Source organism: Lampetra planeri, chromosome 45 (genome assembly GCF_965212315.1).
Source record: "Lampetra planeri chromosome 45, kcLamPlan1.2.h2, whole genome shotgun sequence".
Taxonomy (NCBI): domain Eukaryota; kingdom Metazoa; phylum Chordata; class Hyperoartia; order Petromyzontiformes; family Petromyzontidae; genus Lampetra; species Lampetra planeri.
This window is the reverse complement of record NC_136151.1, coordinates 8,602,798-8,621,229: the sequence shown is the minus strand read 5'-3', so window position 1 is coordinate 8,621,229 and position 18,432 is coordinate 8,602,798. Positions and strand designations below refer to the sequence as shown.

The 18,432-nt window shown below is 47.8% G+C and overlaps 1 protein-coding gene across 1 annotated transcript; it reads right to left on the bottom strand.

Moving 5' to 3' along the window:
* Nucleotides 1–4,588: 4,588 nt before the first annotated feature.
* LOC144733119 (E3 ubiquitin/ISG15 ligase TRIM25-like) lies at nucleotides 4,589–15,933 on the bottom strand. The gene is made up of 6 exons (XM_078614882.1): nucleotides 14,471–15,933; nucleotides 13,662–13,757; nucleotides 12,282–12,515; nucleotides 11,229–11,251; nucleotides 10,549–10,661; nucleotides 4,589–5,326 (listed from the first exon to the last, which is right to left on the bottom strand). The coding sequence occupies exons 1-6, from the start codon at nucleotides 15,026–15,028 to the stop codon at nucleotides 4,779–4,781; spliced, it is 1,572 nt and encodes a 523-aa protein (XP_078471008.1). The 5' UTR covers nucleotides 15,029–15,933; the 3' UTR covers nucleotides 4,589–4,778.
* Nucleotides 15,934–18,432: the final 2,499 nt, after the last annotated feature.

Below are 18,432 nucleotides of genomic sequence, written 5' to 3'. Positions count from 1 at the left end.
CAGACAGAGTGAGTTAAAAGAAAGCGCGTAATGATAATAAAAAATGTGCGTGTAGCCTCCAGTGACAGATCCTGGAATCTTGAGCCTTTTGCTAGCAGTGTGAATCTATCACCAACTCTACCTGCCTCCATCACCCACTGCTGGCGATGTCACCGTCTCTCACTCTCACCTTGTCCGAGACTGCAGATCCCCGTGCCGGCCATTCACAGCCGCACCCACCGCTTACTTCACCTGCGTTGTTGTTTCACATTCACACGCACGGCTACTCAACACGCATGCACACGCAGCAACACAGATGCCCATTGGCGTTCATCGTTATTGTAAAAAATGAATAAATAAAAATAAACTATTTTTACGCTAAAAGGTGTAATGCCCCACAAAGCTATTGGAATATTATCTTTCAGAAGCGACCTTCCCATCACAAATGACAGCTCAACAAAGTGGCTCATCATGTTGTAAATGCATAGCAGCCAAAAAATCTAAATCCTGCACTCTAAACGCTGCTTGAACCCGGAGACGCTCTCTTGGGCTCTGCGGGTTGTTCACAGCAGATAACGAATGCCTTGGACTCTACACCCCAGTCGGACTCGTGGGAAAACCCAACTTGCGAGAAAAGGGGGTTCCCACGATGTCCACGGCTCATTATTCGGTGCAGCAGCAGCGACGGCTCAGTGGTCAGTGAGGCGCAGTGGCTCCAGACCAGGCAGGCAGCGCGATCCGCCGCGGGTTTTGCAGCCAAAAAAATCCTCGCAGCTTCCTGGGAGAGCCGGTTACGTGACAGCTCAGCACCCCTCGGGTGCCGCGCAACCCACACCCGGCTACGCATTCGGTTACACTCACTAACTCACTCACACACACTCACTCACTTACACACTCACACACTCACTCACACACTCACTCACACACTCACTCACTTACACCCTCACTCACACACTCACTCATACGCTCACACACACTCACACACAACCACTCACTCGCACACACTTACACACTCACTCACATACGCACTCACTCACTTACACACTCACACACTCACTCACACACACTCACACACAATCACTCACTCGCACACACTTACACACTCACTCACTTACACCCTCACTCACACACTCACTCATACGCTCACACACACTTACTCACACACAATCACTCACTCACTCGCACACATTTACACACTCACTCACGTACACACTCACTCACTTACATACTCACACACTCACTCACTCACACACACTTACTCACACACAATCACTCACTCACTCGCACACTCACACACGGACCTACGGTCTGTCTCTCTCTTTCTCACTCACCGCTTGTATAAAGCCGTCTCTGTCCCGTCTGTATGCTCCCGTACATGAATCTGTGTCTCCCTCGAGCCCGCGCGTCTCCCTCGAGCCCGCGCGTCTCCCTCGAGCCCGCGCGTCTCCCTCGAGCCCCCGCGTCTCCCTCGAGCCCGCGCGTCTCCCTCGAGCCTGCGCATATATCTATAAAAAGTCATCTGTTTCCCGTCCGTGTTGTATATTTGCCTTTTCCAAAAATGTATATTAAGAGTGATATTGCCTATTTTTAACGTATCAGTTTTTTTTTCTCTGGATTTAGTACGTTCTAAAAAAAACATCATACGAATTATGTAAATTCTCCACGTCCAGAATAACATGTATCCCAAGGGTATATCCAGAGCCTGCCCAACCGCCTTTGTCTTCCCAGTGGCTGTCATTGCATGCTGCAGAATGAATTCATATTAAAGATGAGTCGACCTAAAGAGGGGGGAAGGCCGCTTCACAATCAACAAGACGACAGACACACACCACACCAGGGGCAATTAAGAACATCTGCGCTCACACAATCTTGGGGTGACCTCCGGAGGCAGGGAGGGGAGTTTTTAGAGTTTTAGAGGGGTTATGACATCAGGTGTCAGCATGGCCAGAATCTAACTTTTTTGTTTATTTAAATTAGTAAATTTATATATCTTAGTAATTTTATTTACATGTATTTTATTCATTTTTTTTATTAATTTACATTATTAATTGTATTATTCATTTGCTTTACTTATTATTCACTTTATTTGCTACGTAATGTTCTTCTGCTATTCTTTGCGCTCATTTGCAAGTTCACTTTGCTCAGTAGATGGTTGCTGCTGAGGTCGTGACGGGTTTCTTTAATTCCATTCCCGTTGCTCTGTGGCCCCGGCACCATTCCCGTGCTGCTGCGATGCGCACCGATTCCCACTTTAGTGAGGGCGACGTTGGCACGCAGACTGAAGATCGATTGAAGAGGACAAAAGCGAGTCCCTTCATGTCCAGTCAATGTCTCTTTACTTGAACAAATATGCACAACATTACCCCATTGCTCGAGGAGTATCCTGAAGCTCATTAAATAACTTAACAATTATTATTGGAATCTCAGCTCCACCGTAACGAAGAATGAAAGCTGTCAATGCTCCCCACGTTTCAGCTTTCAACTGAAGAAGCTTCAAATCTTGACGATGCTCCCAGCACGTGGAGGGAACGTCACAGACATCGCGCTGATCAACAAGTCGGAGAACCTGAAAGCGCATCGGAGAGAGGCACAACGCGTCATCTGCACACCGCACTCCGACATGCACGCCGCTCACCAATCCCAGCGCTACAGTCCAGTCTCCGAGATCTGGAAAAAATTAACCCGTAAAAACAAAGTTTTTCACTCTAAATCCTTTATATGCGTGGCGGCTAGAGTCCTCTCGTCCTCTGGCTTGAGATGGCTGCCGCCTATGGGTCAGATGATTGCATGGCAGCATTAAGCAATTGGTAATTAAATATAATATTTTTGTCCTAAAAAGTGTAAAATTTTGGAAAAAAAATTTCACGAACATTAATTGTCACGCACAACGAGTCTGTGTGCAAAATGTCAGCTCGATTGGATCAGGGGAAGTGGGTTAAAACACGACCGAAAGATTTGCACGGTCGTAAGCAAGCAAGCACGCAAGCAAGCAAGCACGCAAGCAAGTGAACTTAATAAAAATCGGCGACATTCCGGGTTGATTTGGCCACAGCCTCTTGTGAAATCTCCCGTGCACTTTCATTTCTCAGCGCGCCCCGCGAATCCCTGCGGTGGAGTGGCAGCGCCCTCGCGTGGCGCGCACCAACACCGCTCCAGGCAGCGCAGGGACCCAAACGGCGTCTGGGAATCGGTCGCGATTCGTGACTCGGTCCGCAACTCTGGAGCAGTGCCGGCAGTGAAACAATGAACCCCACGTGACCCCCAACATCCCCCCACCCCCTAGGGGTTCCTCCTATCACGTGACAACCCCCAAGCCCCCCCCAGAAACCCCCCCCACCTCTACCCCTCCCCCTGGTGGCTGTTGTTGCGGTGGTGATTTTGGTGGTGGTTGTTGTTGTACTGGTAATTGTTGTGGTTGTTGTGGTGGTGGTGGTTGTGGTGGTTGTTGTTGCTGCTCTACCACTTTCTCTTGACGAGCACCACGTGTCACGTGGCGCCCTCGCGGGGAGTTCCCAGCAGCGTCAGCGGTGACGTCACCAACCCCCCCCCCCCCCACAGTGCTGGGTCACAGCAGCGAGGTGACGTCACCAACCCCCCCCCCACAGTGCTGGGTCACAGCAGCGAGGCTGCAGGGTGCCCCTCAGGGCCTCTGTTTTTGTTGTCGCCAAAGCCGTGACGTGATGACGTCATAGCGAGGGACTCTCCCCGAGTGGCGGGAATCCAGAACGTCAGAATCTGTGTTTGTGGTGCAGGAGGAATCCGATGAGCTGTGAAGCTCTTTGTGTTCACAGATGGTGCAGTGGTGAGGGGCGGGCGTGAGGGGGGTGGGGGGAGAGGTAACGTGGTGACGTTAGCGCGTTGAGGGAGCGTGCGTGGAGACGTCACCACGTTGGGGGAGCGTGCGTGGTGACGTCACAGCATTGGGGAAGCGTGCCTGGTGACGTCACCGCGCCGGGGGAGCGTGCGTGGTGACGTCACCACGTCTATGACGCAGCAGACAACTTGAACAGCTCGGACATTGTTGGCGCCTTTTGTGTTTGGCGCCGTCTCTTTATTTGTTTATTAATTTGTAGATTTAATTTGCTTGGCAGTGGCTGTGTAGAGGATTTGGTCCTCGTGTTTAATTCATGAACAGCGTTGCGGGATGCAGTGAGCACGAATGACGCTTTACACAACTACATTGTTGTTGTTCTATATTTTTATTGTAGAATCGACGATACAAGCGTTACATTGCCACTGTCGTACGCGCACATTTATACTTTTAAAAATCAATATTATCGTTGTTTTGACGTAAAACTTTTCTTGACTGATGACGGCCGCGTGTGTCGCGATCAAAACGTCATGAATTTTTGGTTTCACATTTTACATTTTTATTTAATGTTTTTTTTCTTTTTTCTATCTACGTGACTTTACTGAAAGAACGTAAAGAATATAATATTATTGTTGTGTCTCTCCCACAACCCATGACACCACCAGTGTATAAACACATCCCAGTTCACCATTGCTAATCACTGCACCCTACACCACAGCCACACTCCTCTGGCAGGGTGAATACATCCACGCTGGCTTCACACACACAAAGAGCGGTACTTATTTTATCACCCCCCCCCCCCCCCATGAAGGTTGTGAGGATTGTTTACGCTCAGCCAACCCCGTTGTGATGGAGAGCCACGCAGCCCCTAGCCACCGACAGCCACCAGCCAGTCACGGGCGTGGCGCTGCGCGTGGCGGTGACGAGGGTGGCGAGCGCCGTGCGTCGCGGTGGCGTCTGCCCTCTGCGCTGTTCACGTTCACCTCTCTCAGGACGCGCCACTCAGATCCACAATCCTCACTGACTCACCAACATCACCCAACACCCATAGCCCAGGGTGTAGGGGCTGAGTGAAAGTTTTATTAAACGAGTGTAACAGCGCCATGGAGTCGGCGCTGTAAAACGACAGCAGCCCCGCGTCCCAGTCCAGGTGGACCCCGACTCTCCGCGGAGGCTGCGGCACCGACAGTGACGTCTCTACCCTGCCATGCAGCACTGAGAAGCTGTCGCCATGTTTCTGTAGACACCAGGAGATGTCGCACCCTCCCAGGCTGCACTCAACACCAACCCCTCTCCGTGGGATCGTCCCGTACGCGACTCCAACCCGACACCAATCAGCACTCCCCACGTCCACCTCCCAGTAGTGCTGACCAGACGAGAAGCTCTCAGAGCACAGCGCTTGGTCCCAGTATTCAAAGCGGTGTGGGTGATGGGGGCGACCCTGGGAGACATCACTCCACGTCACCGTCCTGAGGTCCGAGGAAATCTGGAGGTATTCGTGGGCTGAGTTTGTGTCCAGAGTCGGTGAGCGTCCATCTGTGGTGAATATTAGTGTACACACACTAATATTAGTTAGTGTTAGTGTACACATACTAATATTAGTTAGTATTACTGTACACACACTAATATTAGTTAGTGTTAGTGTACACATACTAATGTTAGCTAGTATTAGTGTACACATACTAATATTAGTTAGTAATAGTGTACACATACTAATATTAGTTAGTGTTAGTGTACACACACTAATATTAGTTAGTATTAGTGTACACACACTAATATTAGTTAGTATTAGTGTACACACACTAATATTAGTTAGTATTAGTGTACACAAACTAATATTCGTTAGTGTTAATGTACACAAACTAATATTCGTTAGTATTAGTGTACACAAACTAATATTCGTTAGTATTAGTGTACATATACTAATATTAGTTAATAAGTGTACATATACTAATATTAGTTAATAAGTGTACACATACTAATATTAGTTAGTATTAGTGTACACACTAATATTAGTTAGTATTAGTGTACATATACTAATATTAGTTAATATTAGTGTACACAAACTAATATTAGTTAGTAATAGTGTACACACACTAATATTCGTTAGTATTAGTGTACACATACTAATATTCGTTAGTATTAGTGTACACATACTAATATTCGTTAGTATTAGTGTACACATACTAATATTCGTTAGTATTAGTGTACACACACTAATATTCGTTAGGATTAGTGTACACAAATTAATATTCGATAGTATTAGTGTACACATACTACTATTCGTTAGTATTAGTGTACACAAACTAATATTAGTTAGTATTAGTGTACACTTACTAATATTCGTTAGTGTTAGTGTACACATACTAATATTCGTTAGTATTAGTGTACACATACTAATATTCGTTAGTGTTAGTGTACACATACTAATATTAGTCAGTATTAGTGTACACATACTAATATTCGTTAGTATTAGTGTACACATACTAATATTAGTTAGTATTAGTGTACACACTAATATTAGTTAGTATTAGTGTACATATACTAATATTAGTTAGTATTAGTGTACATATACTAATATTAGTTAGTATTAGTGTACACACACTAATATTAGTTAGTATTAGTGTACACAAACTAATATTCGTTAGAATTAGTGTACACATACTAATATTCGTTAGTATTAATGTTCATATACTAATATTCGTGTGTGCAGTGCTAGTGTAGTGGTGATACGCGCTGGGTGTGTACGTCATGTGCCAGCGCGTATGTACGTGTGTGTGTGTGGTGACGCGCGCTGACGGGGAGGAGCAGGCGTCAGTGCGCGGGTGGGGGTAGTGCTGCTGATTGGCTGTGTGCCAGTGACGCGCTGAGAGGGAGTGATCGGGTGGCAGCGCGGTGTGATTGGTCGAGGAGTGGAAACGCGCTGGGCGGAAACGGATCGTAGAGATAGCGCGTGGTGATTGGGTAACTGAGGAGCGGTGCCGACGTTGAGGTCCGCATCCGCTCCGTCTCCCGGGAGGAAGAGATATATAAGATGATGCACAGAGGAGTAGAGGGCAGAAGTGGAACCATCTAGGAATGAAGACGAATGTGCAGAGATAGAGCCCGGGGAGGAGAGGAATGGAGAGTAATGTATAAGTGTGTAGCCAGAGAGAGAGAAAGGTCTACACGAGCTGAGTAATGTATAGTGTGTAGCCAGAGAGAGAGAAAGGTCTACACGAGCTGAGTAATGTATAGTGTGTAGCCAGAGAGAGAGAAAGGTCTACACGAGCCGAGTATGCATACGGTGTAGCCAGAGAGAGAGAAAGGTCTACACGAGCCGAGTATGCATACGGTGTAGCCAGAGAGAGATGTAAAGTCTACACGAGACGAGTGAAGAGTGTAGCAGAGGCGTAAGGTCTACACGAGACGAGTGAAGAGTGTAGCAGAGGCGCAGAGTCTACACGGGACGAGAGAAGAGTGTAGCCGAGGCGCGGAGTCTACACGAGGCACAGAGAGCCAGCAGCACAGAATCTACGAGAGTCGAGAGAAGCGTAAGGCGGAGAGAAGAGGTCACGAGTTGTACCGTTGTATGGTGACCGCATTGTGAAGAAGAGAGGCCACGCGTTGTATCGTTACAAGTCAAGATTTAATAAAAGAAGTGTGTTCCCGTCAAGGAGTTTCCTGCCGTCATTTTCCAATACTTCACTAGTGAAGAGCGGTGATGATGCCAGCACCACGATGTAAACGCCACTCTCACACCCACACACAGACATTGTGTGTCACAGCCTCGCACACTCTCACACCCACTCACCCACATTGTGTGTCACAGCCTCGCACATTCTCACATCCACACACAGACATTGTGTGTCACAGCCTCGCACACTCTCACATCCACACACAGATATTGTGTGTCACAGCCTCGCACACTCTCACATCCACACACAGACATTGTGTGTCACAGCCTCGCACACTCCGACACCCACACACAGACATCGTGTGTCACAGCCTCGCACACTCTCACATCCACACACAGACATTGTGTGTCACAGCCTCGCACACTCTCACATCCACACACAGACATTGTGTGTCACAGCCTCGCACATTCTCACATCCACACACAGATATTGTGTCACAGCCTCGCACACTCCCACACCCACACACAGACATCGTGTGTCACAGCCTCGCACACTCTCACATCCACACACAGATATTGTGTGTCACAGCCTCGCACACTCTCACATCCACACACAGACATTGTGTGTCACAGCCTCGCAAACTCTCACATCCACACACAGATATTGTGTGTCACAGCCTCGCACACTCTCACATCCACACACAGACATTGTGTGTCACAGCCTCGCTCACTCTCACATCCACACACAGACATTGTGTGTCACAGCCTCGCACACTCTCACACCCACACACCGACATTGTGTGTCACAGCCTCGCACATTCTCACATCCACACACAGACATTGTGTGTCACAGCCTCGCACATTCTCACACCCACACACAGATATTGTGTGTCACAGCCTCGCACACTCTCACATCCACACACAGATATTATGTGTCACAGCCTCGCACACTCTGACACCCACACACAGACATCGTGTGTCACAGCCTCGCACACTCTCACATCCACACACAGACATTGTGTGTCACAGCCTCGCACACTCTCACATCCACACACAGACATTGTGTGTCAGAGCCTCGCACATTCTCACATCCACACACAGATATTGTGTGTCACAGCCTCGCACACTCCCACACCCACACACAGACATCGTGTGTCACAGCCTCGCACACTCTCACATCCACACACAGATATTGTGTGTCACAGCCTCGCACACTCTCACACTCACACACAGACATTGTGTGTCACAGCCTCGCACACTCTCACATCCACACACAGACATTGTGTGTCACAGCCTCGCACACTCCCACTCCCACACACATACATTGTGTGTCACAGCCTAGCACACTCTCACATCCACAGACAGACATTGTGTGTCACAGCCTCGCACATTCTCACACCCACGCACAGACATTGTGTGACACAGCCTCGCACACTCCCACACACAGACATTGTGTGTCACTGCCTATCACACTCTCACATCCACACACAGACATTGTGTGTCACAGCCTCGCACACTCTCACATCCACAGACAGACATTGTGTGTCACAGCCTAGCACACTCCCACACCCACACACAGACATTGTGTGTCACAGCCTAGCACACTCTCACATCCACACACAGACATTGTGTGTCACAGCCTCGCACACTCTCACATCCACAGACAGACATTGTGTGTCACAGCCTAGCACACTCCCACACCCACACACAAACATTGTGTGTCACAGCCTAGCACACTCTCACATCCACACACAGACATTGTGTGTCACAGCCTCGCACACTCTCACATCCACAGACAGACATTGTGTGTCACAGCCTCGCACACTCCCACACCCACACACAGACATTGTGTGTCACAGCCTAGCACACTCTCACATCCACACACAGACATTGTGTGTCACAGCCTCGCACACTCTCACATCCACAGACAGACATTGTGTGTCACAGCCTAGCACACTCCCACACCCACACACAGACATTGTGTGTCACAGCCTAGCACACTCTCACATCCACACACAGACATTGTGTGTCACAGCCTCGCACACTCTCACATCCACACACAGACATTGTGTGTCACAGCCTCGCACACTCTCACACCCACACACAGACATTGTGTATCACAGCCTCGCACACTCTCACATCCACACACAGACATTGTGTGTCACAGCCTCGCACACTCTCACATCCACACACAGACATTGTGTGTCACATCCTCGCACACTCTCACATCCACACAAAGACATTGTGTGTCACAGCCTCGCACACTCTCACACCCACACACAGACATTGTGTGTCACAGCCTCGCACACTCTCACATCCACAGACAGACATTGTCTGTGAGCGCCTCCCCTCGCCGTGCGCATCCAGGGGGGAGGTGGTTATTTGACCATACTTCACCGCTCTCGTCATTGCTCGTTGGCGATGGTGTGGATCGTGAAGGTGGAAGTGTAGAGGTTCAGTACAATAATGGTTCACGCTGCACTGCCCTCTGCTTGTGTGATGTGTAAACATTTGACACGAGCGAGACAAAGGTGGCCGGGCGTGGTGCCTCTTTCTCACTGGGCTGACTCTCGATCTGCCTGATGTCATCTCCCTCACCTGGTATGCAGGAGCTTGTAGGTTTGATCCCGACCCTGACCATGACTGCCGCTGCTGTATATTTGGAGTCTGTGTCTCTCATCATCATCACAGTGGCTAGGAGATGTTTTCTCCCTCGCCTGCTATGCAGGAGGTCGTGGGTTCGTTCCCGACCTTGACGATACCTGCTGTTGCTGCTGTATATTTGGAGTGTTTGTGTCTATCTCCCCGTGATGGTTGCGTGGATTTTTCTCCGCGTCCTCCAATTTTTCGCTTCACATTAAGACTAAACGTCATGCGTTAAGATCATTTGGCTGCTACTATACATTTCAATGTGATAATCCACTTTGTTGAGTTGTCATTTGCGGCCAGTTCCCTTGTGAAAAAGAGCCACATAGCTCAGTGGACTTTACCTGATAATTTTTTTTTAGATTCACGCCCCAAGGACACGCCACCTGTCTTGAACAAAGGGCAACAGCCTACCGAGCGGTGCCGGTCTGAATCTTTGTGTTTGTCATGAACGATGCTGACAAGAGATCAGTGCAGAGTGCAGAGAGAGACTCACACACGAGAGCCACGCGCATCGTATTCACTCCTCCTAGCGAGATGACCTCTGTGAGCTCTTGGGGACTGAATGTGGGAGGAGGCGCATCCTGGATTCCCTGCGAGTCCAAGATCCTGCACTCAGCACGGGACACGCAGAGTCTATGGAGGTGCAGTCCCTCCACTCACTCAGCACGGGACACGCAGAGTCTATGGAGGGTGCAGTCCCTCCACTCACTCAGCACGGGACACGCAGAGTCTATGGAGGGTGCAGTCCCTCAACTCACTCAGCACGGGACACGCAGAGTCTATGGAGGGTGCAGTCCCTCCACTCACTCAGCACGGGACACGCAGAGTCTATGGAGGGTACAGTCCCTCCACTCACTCAGCACGGGACACGCAGAGTCTATGGAGGGTGCAGTCCCTCCACTCACTCAGCACGGGACGCGCAGAGTCTATGGAGGGTGCAGTCCCTCCACTCACTCAGCACGGGACACGCAGAGTCTATGGAGGGTGCAGTCCCTCCACTCACACAGCACGGGACACGCAGAGTCTAATGCAGGTCCATGTCTCTTGACACATGGACAATATGGGATACAACTCCATACAAATGGGTTTATTAGGAATCCCATCATGACCGTTCACTGATTTATCCACCAGGTGGCAGACAGAGCTCGAGTTTGAGTCTGGGTTGGTACTGACCTGAGATTCTCATGCAGGGGATCCTGAAAAACACAAACCCGCATTACACATTAACATTGACATCTTAAACAGATGCCCCAACTCCACACAGTCACCTGCCGCTTACAGTGGAGCGCAATATCAAGGAATTAATAAATACCTTCAACCAGAGAATGATGAAAAACAGTTATCTATGGGACCTTTTTGCCAATATTGATATGATGAAAAAAGTAGGAAGTGACTTTATAATGTATGACAATTAAAAGAGGAGGTGTTAAGATGTTCTTGTTCTTAACACCTAACGGATTCCTATTGCAAGGTATCACTGCTCAACCAGAGCTATTAATACTTTGATACTTGCATTGCCGTTGTACTGTTAAGCCTCACCATGGCACCTCCTTTGCCAGTACCAAAATATGAGAATAGGATTTCCCCTTTTTTCTAGCAACAAAACAGGTGTCAAGATGTTAAAACACCAAACTGAAACCTTTACAAGGAATCATGTCTGCATTAACCACAATGCCTGTGGTCAGAATGCAAACAAAAAACACACTCTGATAATATATGTGGCATTGTCCTTGAAACTGATTGGTCCACACCATAGAAAGCTTTCTTTTGGGCCTCGTCTCAAACATTGTTAGACCAGAGGACGCCAAAAGGCGTATGCCAAAAGAAAACTGGTGTGGACCAATCAGTTTCAAGAACAATGCATACAGTATATTATCAGAGTATGTTTTTTGTATGCATTCTAACCATACATATTGTGGTTAATGCAGACATGACTCTTCGTAAAGGTTTCAGTTAGGTGTTTTAACATCTTAACACCTGTTTTGTTGCCAGAAAAAAGGGGAAAAACCTATTATCTATTCGAAGCAAATTTCCCTAAACATCTGATGTTGATTCTAAATGTGGAGGGAAAACCCAGAGGACCACACATCTACAAGGAGAGAGAAGCGCAAACTCCAAATTAACAGCAGATGTCAGGGTTGGTATCGAACCCAGGACCTCCTGCACACCAGGCGAGGTAGTTAACATCTCCTAGCCACCACGGCGAGTGAATGGAGGTGGTACCACCTGCAGGAAGGAGAGCGGGTCCTGCACGGCGAGCGCGGCGAGCAGCTGGTTGATCTCCTGCTCCAGGCCGCGTGCTCTGCTCTCGTAGCGAGCGATGTCCGCCTGGATGCGGGACAGCACGGAGCGGCCCTCCTCGTCCGCGCGCTCCAGCGCCTCCCTCTCCTCCTCCTTCAGCTGCTCCCTCCGGCGCTCAAACTCTCGACTGATCCGCGCCTTGATCCCGCGCACAGACTCCTACGCAGACAGTGCCGAGTTGTTGAGTCACTTGTTAGGTAACGACACAATGTAGTGTTGTACAGGTAATGATTGTTACCATACCTCTTATGTACACGGAGGTGAGCGACGTGTGCATTGGGAGCTCGTGAGCATATAAAGCACAGGGAGAATGAGAATGGGATAAGGGGAAAATATCATAGGCAAGGGTAGTATAGGAATTATTTCCGTCTGTAGCTACACGTTGCTGAGTGTCAATCTGGGGGAAATTAAATACATCTCTATGGGTATCATTCGCTTCTGTGTGTCTGTCCGTCCAACTCTGGATTTACCAAACGATGCGTCGGATGGAAACGGGAATTAAATCAAAACCAAGTCTCTTGCCGAGGACCTTCCCAGAAAAGTGTGTCAAAGTTTCTGCGAATATACAGAACAAATAAACGTCATATTGCTCTTGTTTTAAATTAAAATGTGCTGAAAGAGTCAAACAATGCTGATTTCGAAGACAATACTCACGTCCACTCTCCCGGGCCCTCAGGCTAAGTTGATGTGGTTCAGATTTGGGGAAGCCAGAAGGGAGGAATTGCAACATTCCATAGCAAGCATCGTGGTTGTGATCAATAAAGGAATCGACAGGACAAGTCGCCAATGCATCGTCCAGCGTGGATCGATTCTGCCCCCCCAAACCAAAACTGATGTCATGTTGAAAGTTACGTCATAAATGAAGTTTCTGTGTCATACCGTGGTGGCCTTCTATTCACATAGTAAACGTGTTTTGCAAATCTGGCCGTCCTAAACTGGTTGTAATGTTTCCCACATTTTTTCTTGATGTGTAAAAATACACAAAAGCAATACATTTAATTGAAGATTAAAGTTTCATTAAGCTTATGCTCTCAAAAAATGGGCTTTAAAAAAAAGTGCTGACAGACAAACACAGTTACGAACTCACACTTTGCTCCGTTACAGTTTGATGTCGTTGATTTTGTTGATTTAAAGTAGGCAGCAAGCGAGTTGTAATTGGGAAACGATTCGCTCGAAATCACCGAAGCTATATCCCATGCCAACGTGTGTGTCAGTGCTCGTCAATGATAAGAGCGAAGTTTAATGAAATACGATTCTTTGGCAAACCAGAAGAGGGATTTGTGCGGCTGCCATCTCTCTCTGTACCTCCACGCGCCGGTAGTCGTCCCTGAGTGTCCGTGTCCGTGACGCCGCCGTGTTCCTCTTCTCCTCTCTACCCTCCTTCATGACTCTGAGCTCCTCCTGCATGTGGTCGATACATAAATAAATACGCGGTGCTCGCCATTGCCATTGGTGGATCACTGATAGATCGTCATCCCGCATCTCTGATTAGCACGGTTGGCTATGAAATGAGTTCAACACACATACACACATCTGTTGTCATTATATTCCTGCATACGTCTCCATTCATATTTTTACTTTTCCCACGATTGTATCCCGACTGCACTGTCCGTGTCATGTATTGAGACGAAGAATCCAATCGTAACTACTGCAGAGCAATGCAATATCCTGTTAGACAACATCATTGACAAATATCACGTACATTCTAAAATATGTTTTTAACCTCTACCAGCGATGGGTGTAGCAGCTTCTCACACGCCCTGCTATACATAGCAACGTTTCTCACTTAGTCAAACTAAGATTTAGAATTCTCACGCAAAATATTGTTTAACGTGCTGTCAAATGTTGACTGGGCTTAGACCATCAACTCACTAAACTTGAGAATCCGGTTTAAACCATGGGCGGCCGACAAGATTCCAACTGAGCATTACAGCGTTACCATCTCAGCGTTCTGACGTCTGAGCCACCCTGCCACCTCTACCTGGGACTCTCTGTAGAGGGGCGTTTGGTCTTAACAGGAGCTCACCTGGTCGAGGTGAGGGGTCACGATCTACTGATGTGAATCTCTCAACCTCCTGTAACAATGTGGATTACAAAGGAACATGACACTTCACCTGTCTTGTCTGTTGCGCATTTTCCACTGTGATGACCCTGTGTCCAGAATGGTCTCCAGCGATGGTGCAGCCTGTGCAAACCGGGCTCTCATCCTGTTCACAGAAGTACTTCAGCTCCTCTCTGTGCTCACGGCACCGTCGCTCATCCAAGCTCGCAGTGGGATCCACCACGGCGTGATCTCTCAACCTGCGATTCTCCAGGTGAGGCCTAAAGTGAGAAAAACAGTAGGACATCTCGCATCTCAGGCAGGTTTTCACTGCACGGGTCTGGCTATCACCGCAGATGTCACAAACGACGGCCGCGGCCATCCCGTCTCCAACTCTGAGCTGCTCCGCCAGGTTGGCGAGGGCCACGTTCCTCCTCAGCTGGGGTCGCACAGGGAAGGTCGCTCGGCACTGCGGGCAGCTGAAGCTGCTCGCCGTCTCCCAGGCGGCCTCCAGGCACCGCAGGCAGAACGAGTGTCCGCAGCTCAGCGTGGAGGGGCAGACGAACGTGCCCAGGCAGATGGAGCAGAGGAGCTCACTATCCACACTCTCACTGGGAGTCGCGCTCGCCATGACCCATGGCTTCGCTGGGATCGCTCGCTGTGTGGCTCAGAGAGACGCTGGACCAGGACCTCTCTCTTATAGCGACGGTGAAGAAGGAAGTAAAATTTTTGAAATGCTTTCATTGTCGTCATTGACATCACGAGTCACTGCCTGGAATGTGAACCCACGCCCCGAGGTGCGCAAACAGCAGCCTCAAGGTGAACACGGCTACTGTACACACCTTGACATTTACAGAAATGAGTGCTGTTGTTGGTGAGGCTCAGCTGCGGTGGCTCATTCGTGCGATGAGAGATGAACTCATCCTTCTACAGCAAGTTGGTGGCAAGATGTTATCTCCCTCTCCCGGTATACAGGAGGTGGTGGGATTTGATCCCGACCCTGACGCCTGCTTTATATTAAAAGTTTGCGTCTCTCTCTCTCCCTTCGTGGTCGCGTGAATTTTTCTCCGGACCCTCCCGTTTTCCCTCCACATTTACAATCAACATCACGCGTTTAGAGTAGTTGGCTGCAATACATTTCCACGTGATAAGCCATCATCTGTGGCCAGGTCGTTTCTGAAAAATAGCTACACAGCTCAGTGAGCCTTACCTGCTAAAATTAAAATAAATAGTTGGTGTAGTTGTAGATATTTCATGATGTCTTGTAACTCCATCTCCGTGTAATTAACCCAACGTGACAAGTTGCTTGAATGTCATCGTGGCATCAGAAAAATAAGTGATATTTGAAAAAAACTTTTTTTAGAACGCTTTTACGAAATGTACTAGTAATGGCTGGCAGAACTGCACGACTCCAGGAAGTGGCCCCGAAGCTTGCCATGACGTAAGGACCGTGGCCAATTACAGCCAATGTCAGTTGACCGTGGACAATTAGACCCAAACCGAAACATAATATATGAAAAATAATGTTTAAAAATATAGATTTTTTTATTTTTTATAATAGAATATAGCATTGTCATCAGTGTGACATAAGTATACCAAGCTTGATGTCGATACCACATTGGTAAGTGGGTTAAAATTGAGTTACAAGATTTGAGGATACAACAACGACAACAGACAGAGTGAGATAAAAGAAAGCGCGTAATGATAATAAAAAATGTGCGTGTAGCCTCCAGTGACAGATCCTGGAATCTTGAGCCTTTTGCTAGCAGTGTGAATCTATCACCAACTCTACCTGCCTCCATCACCCACTGCTGGCGATGTCACCGTCTCTCACTCTCACCTTGTCCGAGACTGCAGATCCCCGTGCCGGCCATTCACAGCGGCACCCACCGCTTACTTCACCTGCGTTGTTGTTTCACATTCACACGCACGGCTACTCAACACGCATGCACACGCAGCAACACGAATGCCCATCGGCGTTCACCATGATTGTAAAAAATAAAATACAAATAAAACTAAACTATTTTCATTTTACCAGGTGTAATGCCCCACTGAGCTATTAGCTTATTTTTCAGAAGCGACCTGCCCATCCAAAATGACAGTTCAACAAAGTGGCTCATCATGTTGGAAATGCATAGCAGCCAAATAATCTAAATACTGCACTCTAAACGCTGCTTGAACCCGGAGACGCTCTCTTGGGCTCTGCGGGTTGTTCACAGCAGATAACGAATGCCTTGGACTCTACACCCCAGTCGGACTCGTGGGAAAATCCGACATGGATTCCACTGAACACGGCCTGGACTCATCTGCTTCAAGTTCAAGTTCAAGTTCATTTATTAGGTATAGCCCTGTGAGCTATTCAGCTCTTGAATCGGGTGCAACCGCAACAAACAAAAAACAAAAACATGAACAAAAAACATCTTAAAGTGAATATGTGACTAAGTGCAAACAGAAAATCCAAGAAAAGGCAGCAAAATATTGCAGAAAAAAACACCGCACACCAACGCTGTGTGCAAAAATCCCAGTGGGATGCAAGTCAAACAACAACAACAACAACCACAAGACAGCTTAGATTAAGGCCATCAGTCTAACTCTGTACTACAACAAACAAACATGGCTAAACCAATACACTTTTCGAAATCACCAAAATAAAGCCATGAAAGCAATGAAAAAGCAATCATAGGAACTGTGACAGAATTTTCACAATAAATGGCATAAACAACATGTACTACCAAAACCCTGCAGCCATAGCTGGCTGCATGAGTCACTCCACCTTTAAGATCAGCACACTAAATCAAAACACAGGTCATACTTTGTAGCGATCATCCGGAGCGAAACATTATATTTTAGGTCACTGAATAGCACTGGCAGCTAGGGGTGTACAACTCCTCTAGAGCAGTTTTGAGTGAAGATCTTAGCTTACTGACGGATCAAAACGCGGCACTGCATTTGAAAGCTTCCTTCCACAAGGTCACCAATGCGAGTGAAGGCGGTTCCCACGATGTCCACGGCTCATTATTCGATGCAGCAGCAGCAGCGACGGCTCAGTGCTCAGTGAGGCGCAGTGGCTCCAGGCCAGACAGGCAACGTGATCCGTCGCGGGTTTTGCAGCCAAAAAAATCCTCGCAGCGTCCCGGGAGAGCCGGTTAAGTGACAGCTCAGCACCCCTCGGGTGCCGCGCAGCCCACACCCGCCGACGCATTCGGTCACACTCACTAACTCACTCACTTACACACTCACTCACTTACACACTCACACACACTTACTCACACACAATCACTCACTCGCACACTCACACACGGACCTACGGTCTGTCTCTCCCTTTCTCACTCACCGCTTGTATAAAGCCGTCTCTGTACCGTCTGTATGCAGCTCCCGTACATGAATTTGCGCGTCTCCCTAGAGCCCGCGCGTCTCCCTCGAGCCTGCATATATCTATACAAAGTCATCTGTTTCCCGTCCGTGTTGTATATTTGCATTTTCCAAAAATGTATATTAAGAGTTATATTGCCTATTTTTAACGTATCAGTTTTTTTTTCTCTCTGGATTTAGTACGTTCTAAAAAAACACATCATACGAATTATGTAAATTCTCCACGTCCAGAATAACATGTATCCCAAGGGTATATACAGAGCCTGCCCAACCGCCTTTGTCTTCCCAGTGGCTGTCATTGCATGCCGCAGCAGGAATTCATATTAAGGATGAGTCGACCTAAAGAGGGGGGAAGGCCGCTTCACAATAAACAAGACGACAGACACACGCCAAACCAGGGACAATTAAGAAGATCTGCGCTCACACAATCTTGGGATGACCTCCGGAGGCAGGGAGGGGAGTTTTTAGAGTTTTAGAGGGGTTATGACATCAGGTGTCAGCATGGCCAGAATATAACTTCTTTTTGTTTAATTAAATTAGTAAATTTATATATCTTAGTAATTTTATTTGCGTGTATTTTATTCATTTTATTATTCATTCACATTATTAATTGTATTATTCATTTGCTTTACTTATTATTCACTTTATTTGCTACGTATTGTT

Excerpts from the sequence above, each read along its gene's own strand:
- LOC144733119 (XM_078614882.1), bottom strand. The coding sequence starts at position 15,028 with ATGGCGAGCGCGACTCCCAGTGAGAGTGTGGATAGTGAGCTCCTCTGC. Across the intron at positions 12,516-13,661 it reads ACGACTACCGGCGCGTGGAG|GAGTCTGTGCGCGGGATCAA; the intron begins GTACAGAGAGAG and ends CTGTCTGCGTAG. Across the intron at positions 10,662-11,228 it reads CCCCTGCATGAGAATCTCAG|GATCTTGGACTCGCAGGGAA; the intron begins GTCAGTACCAAC and ends TGCTGAGTGCAG.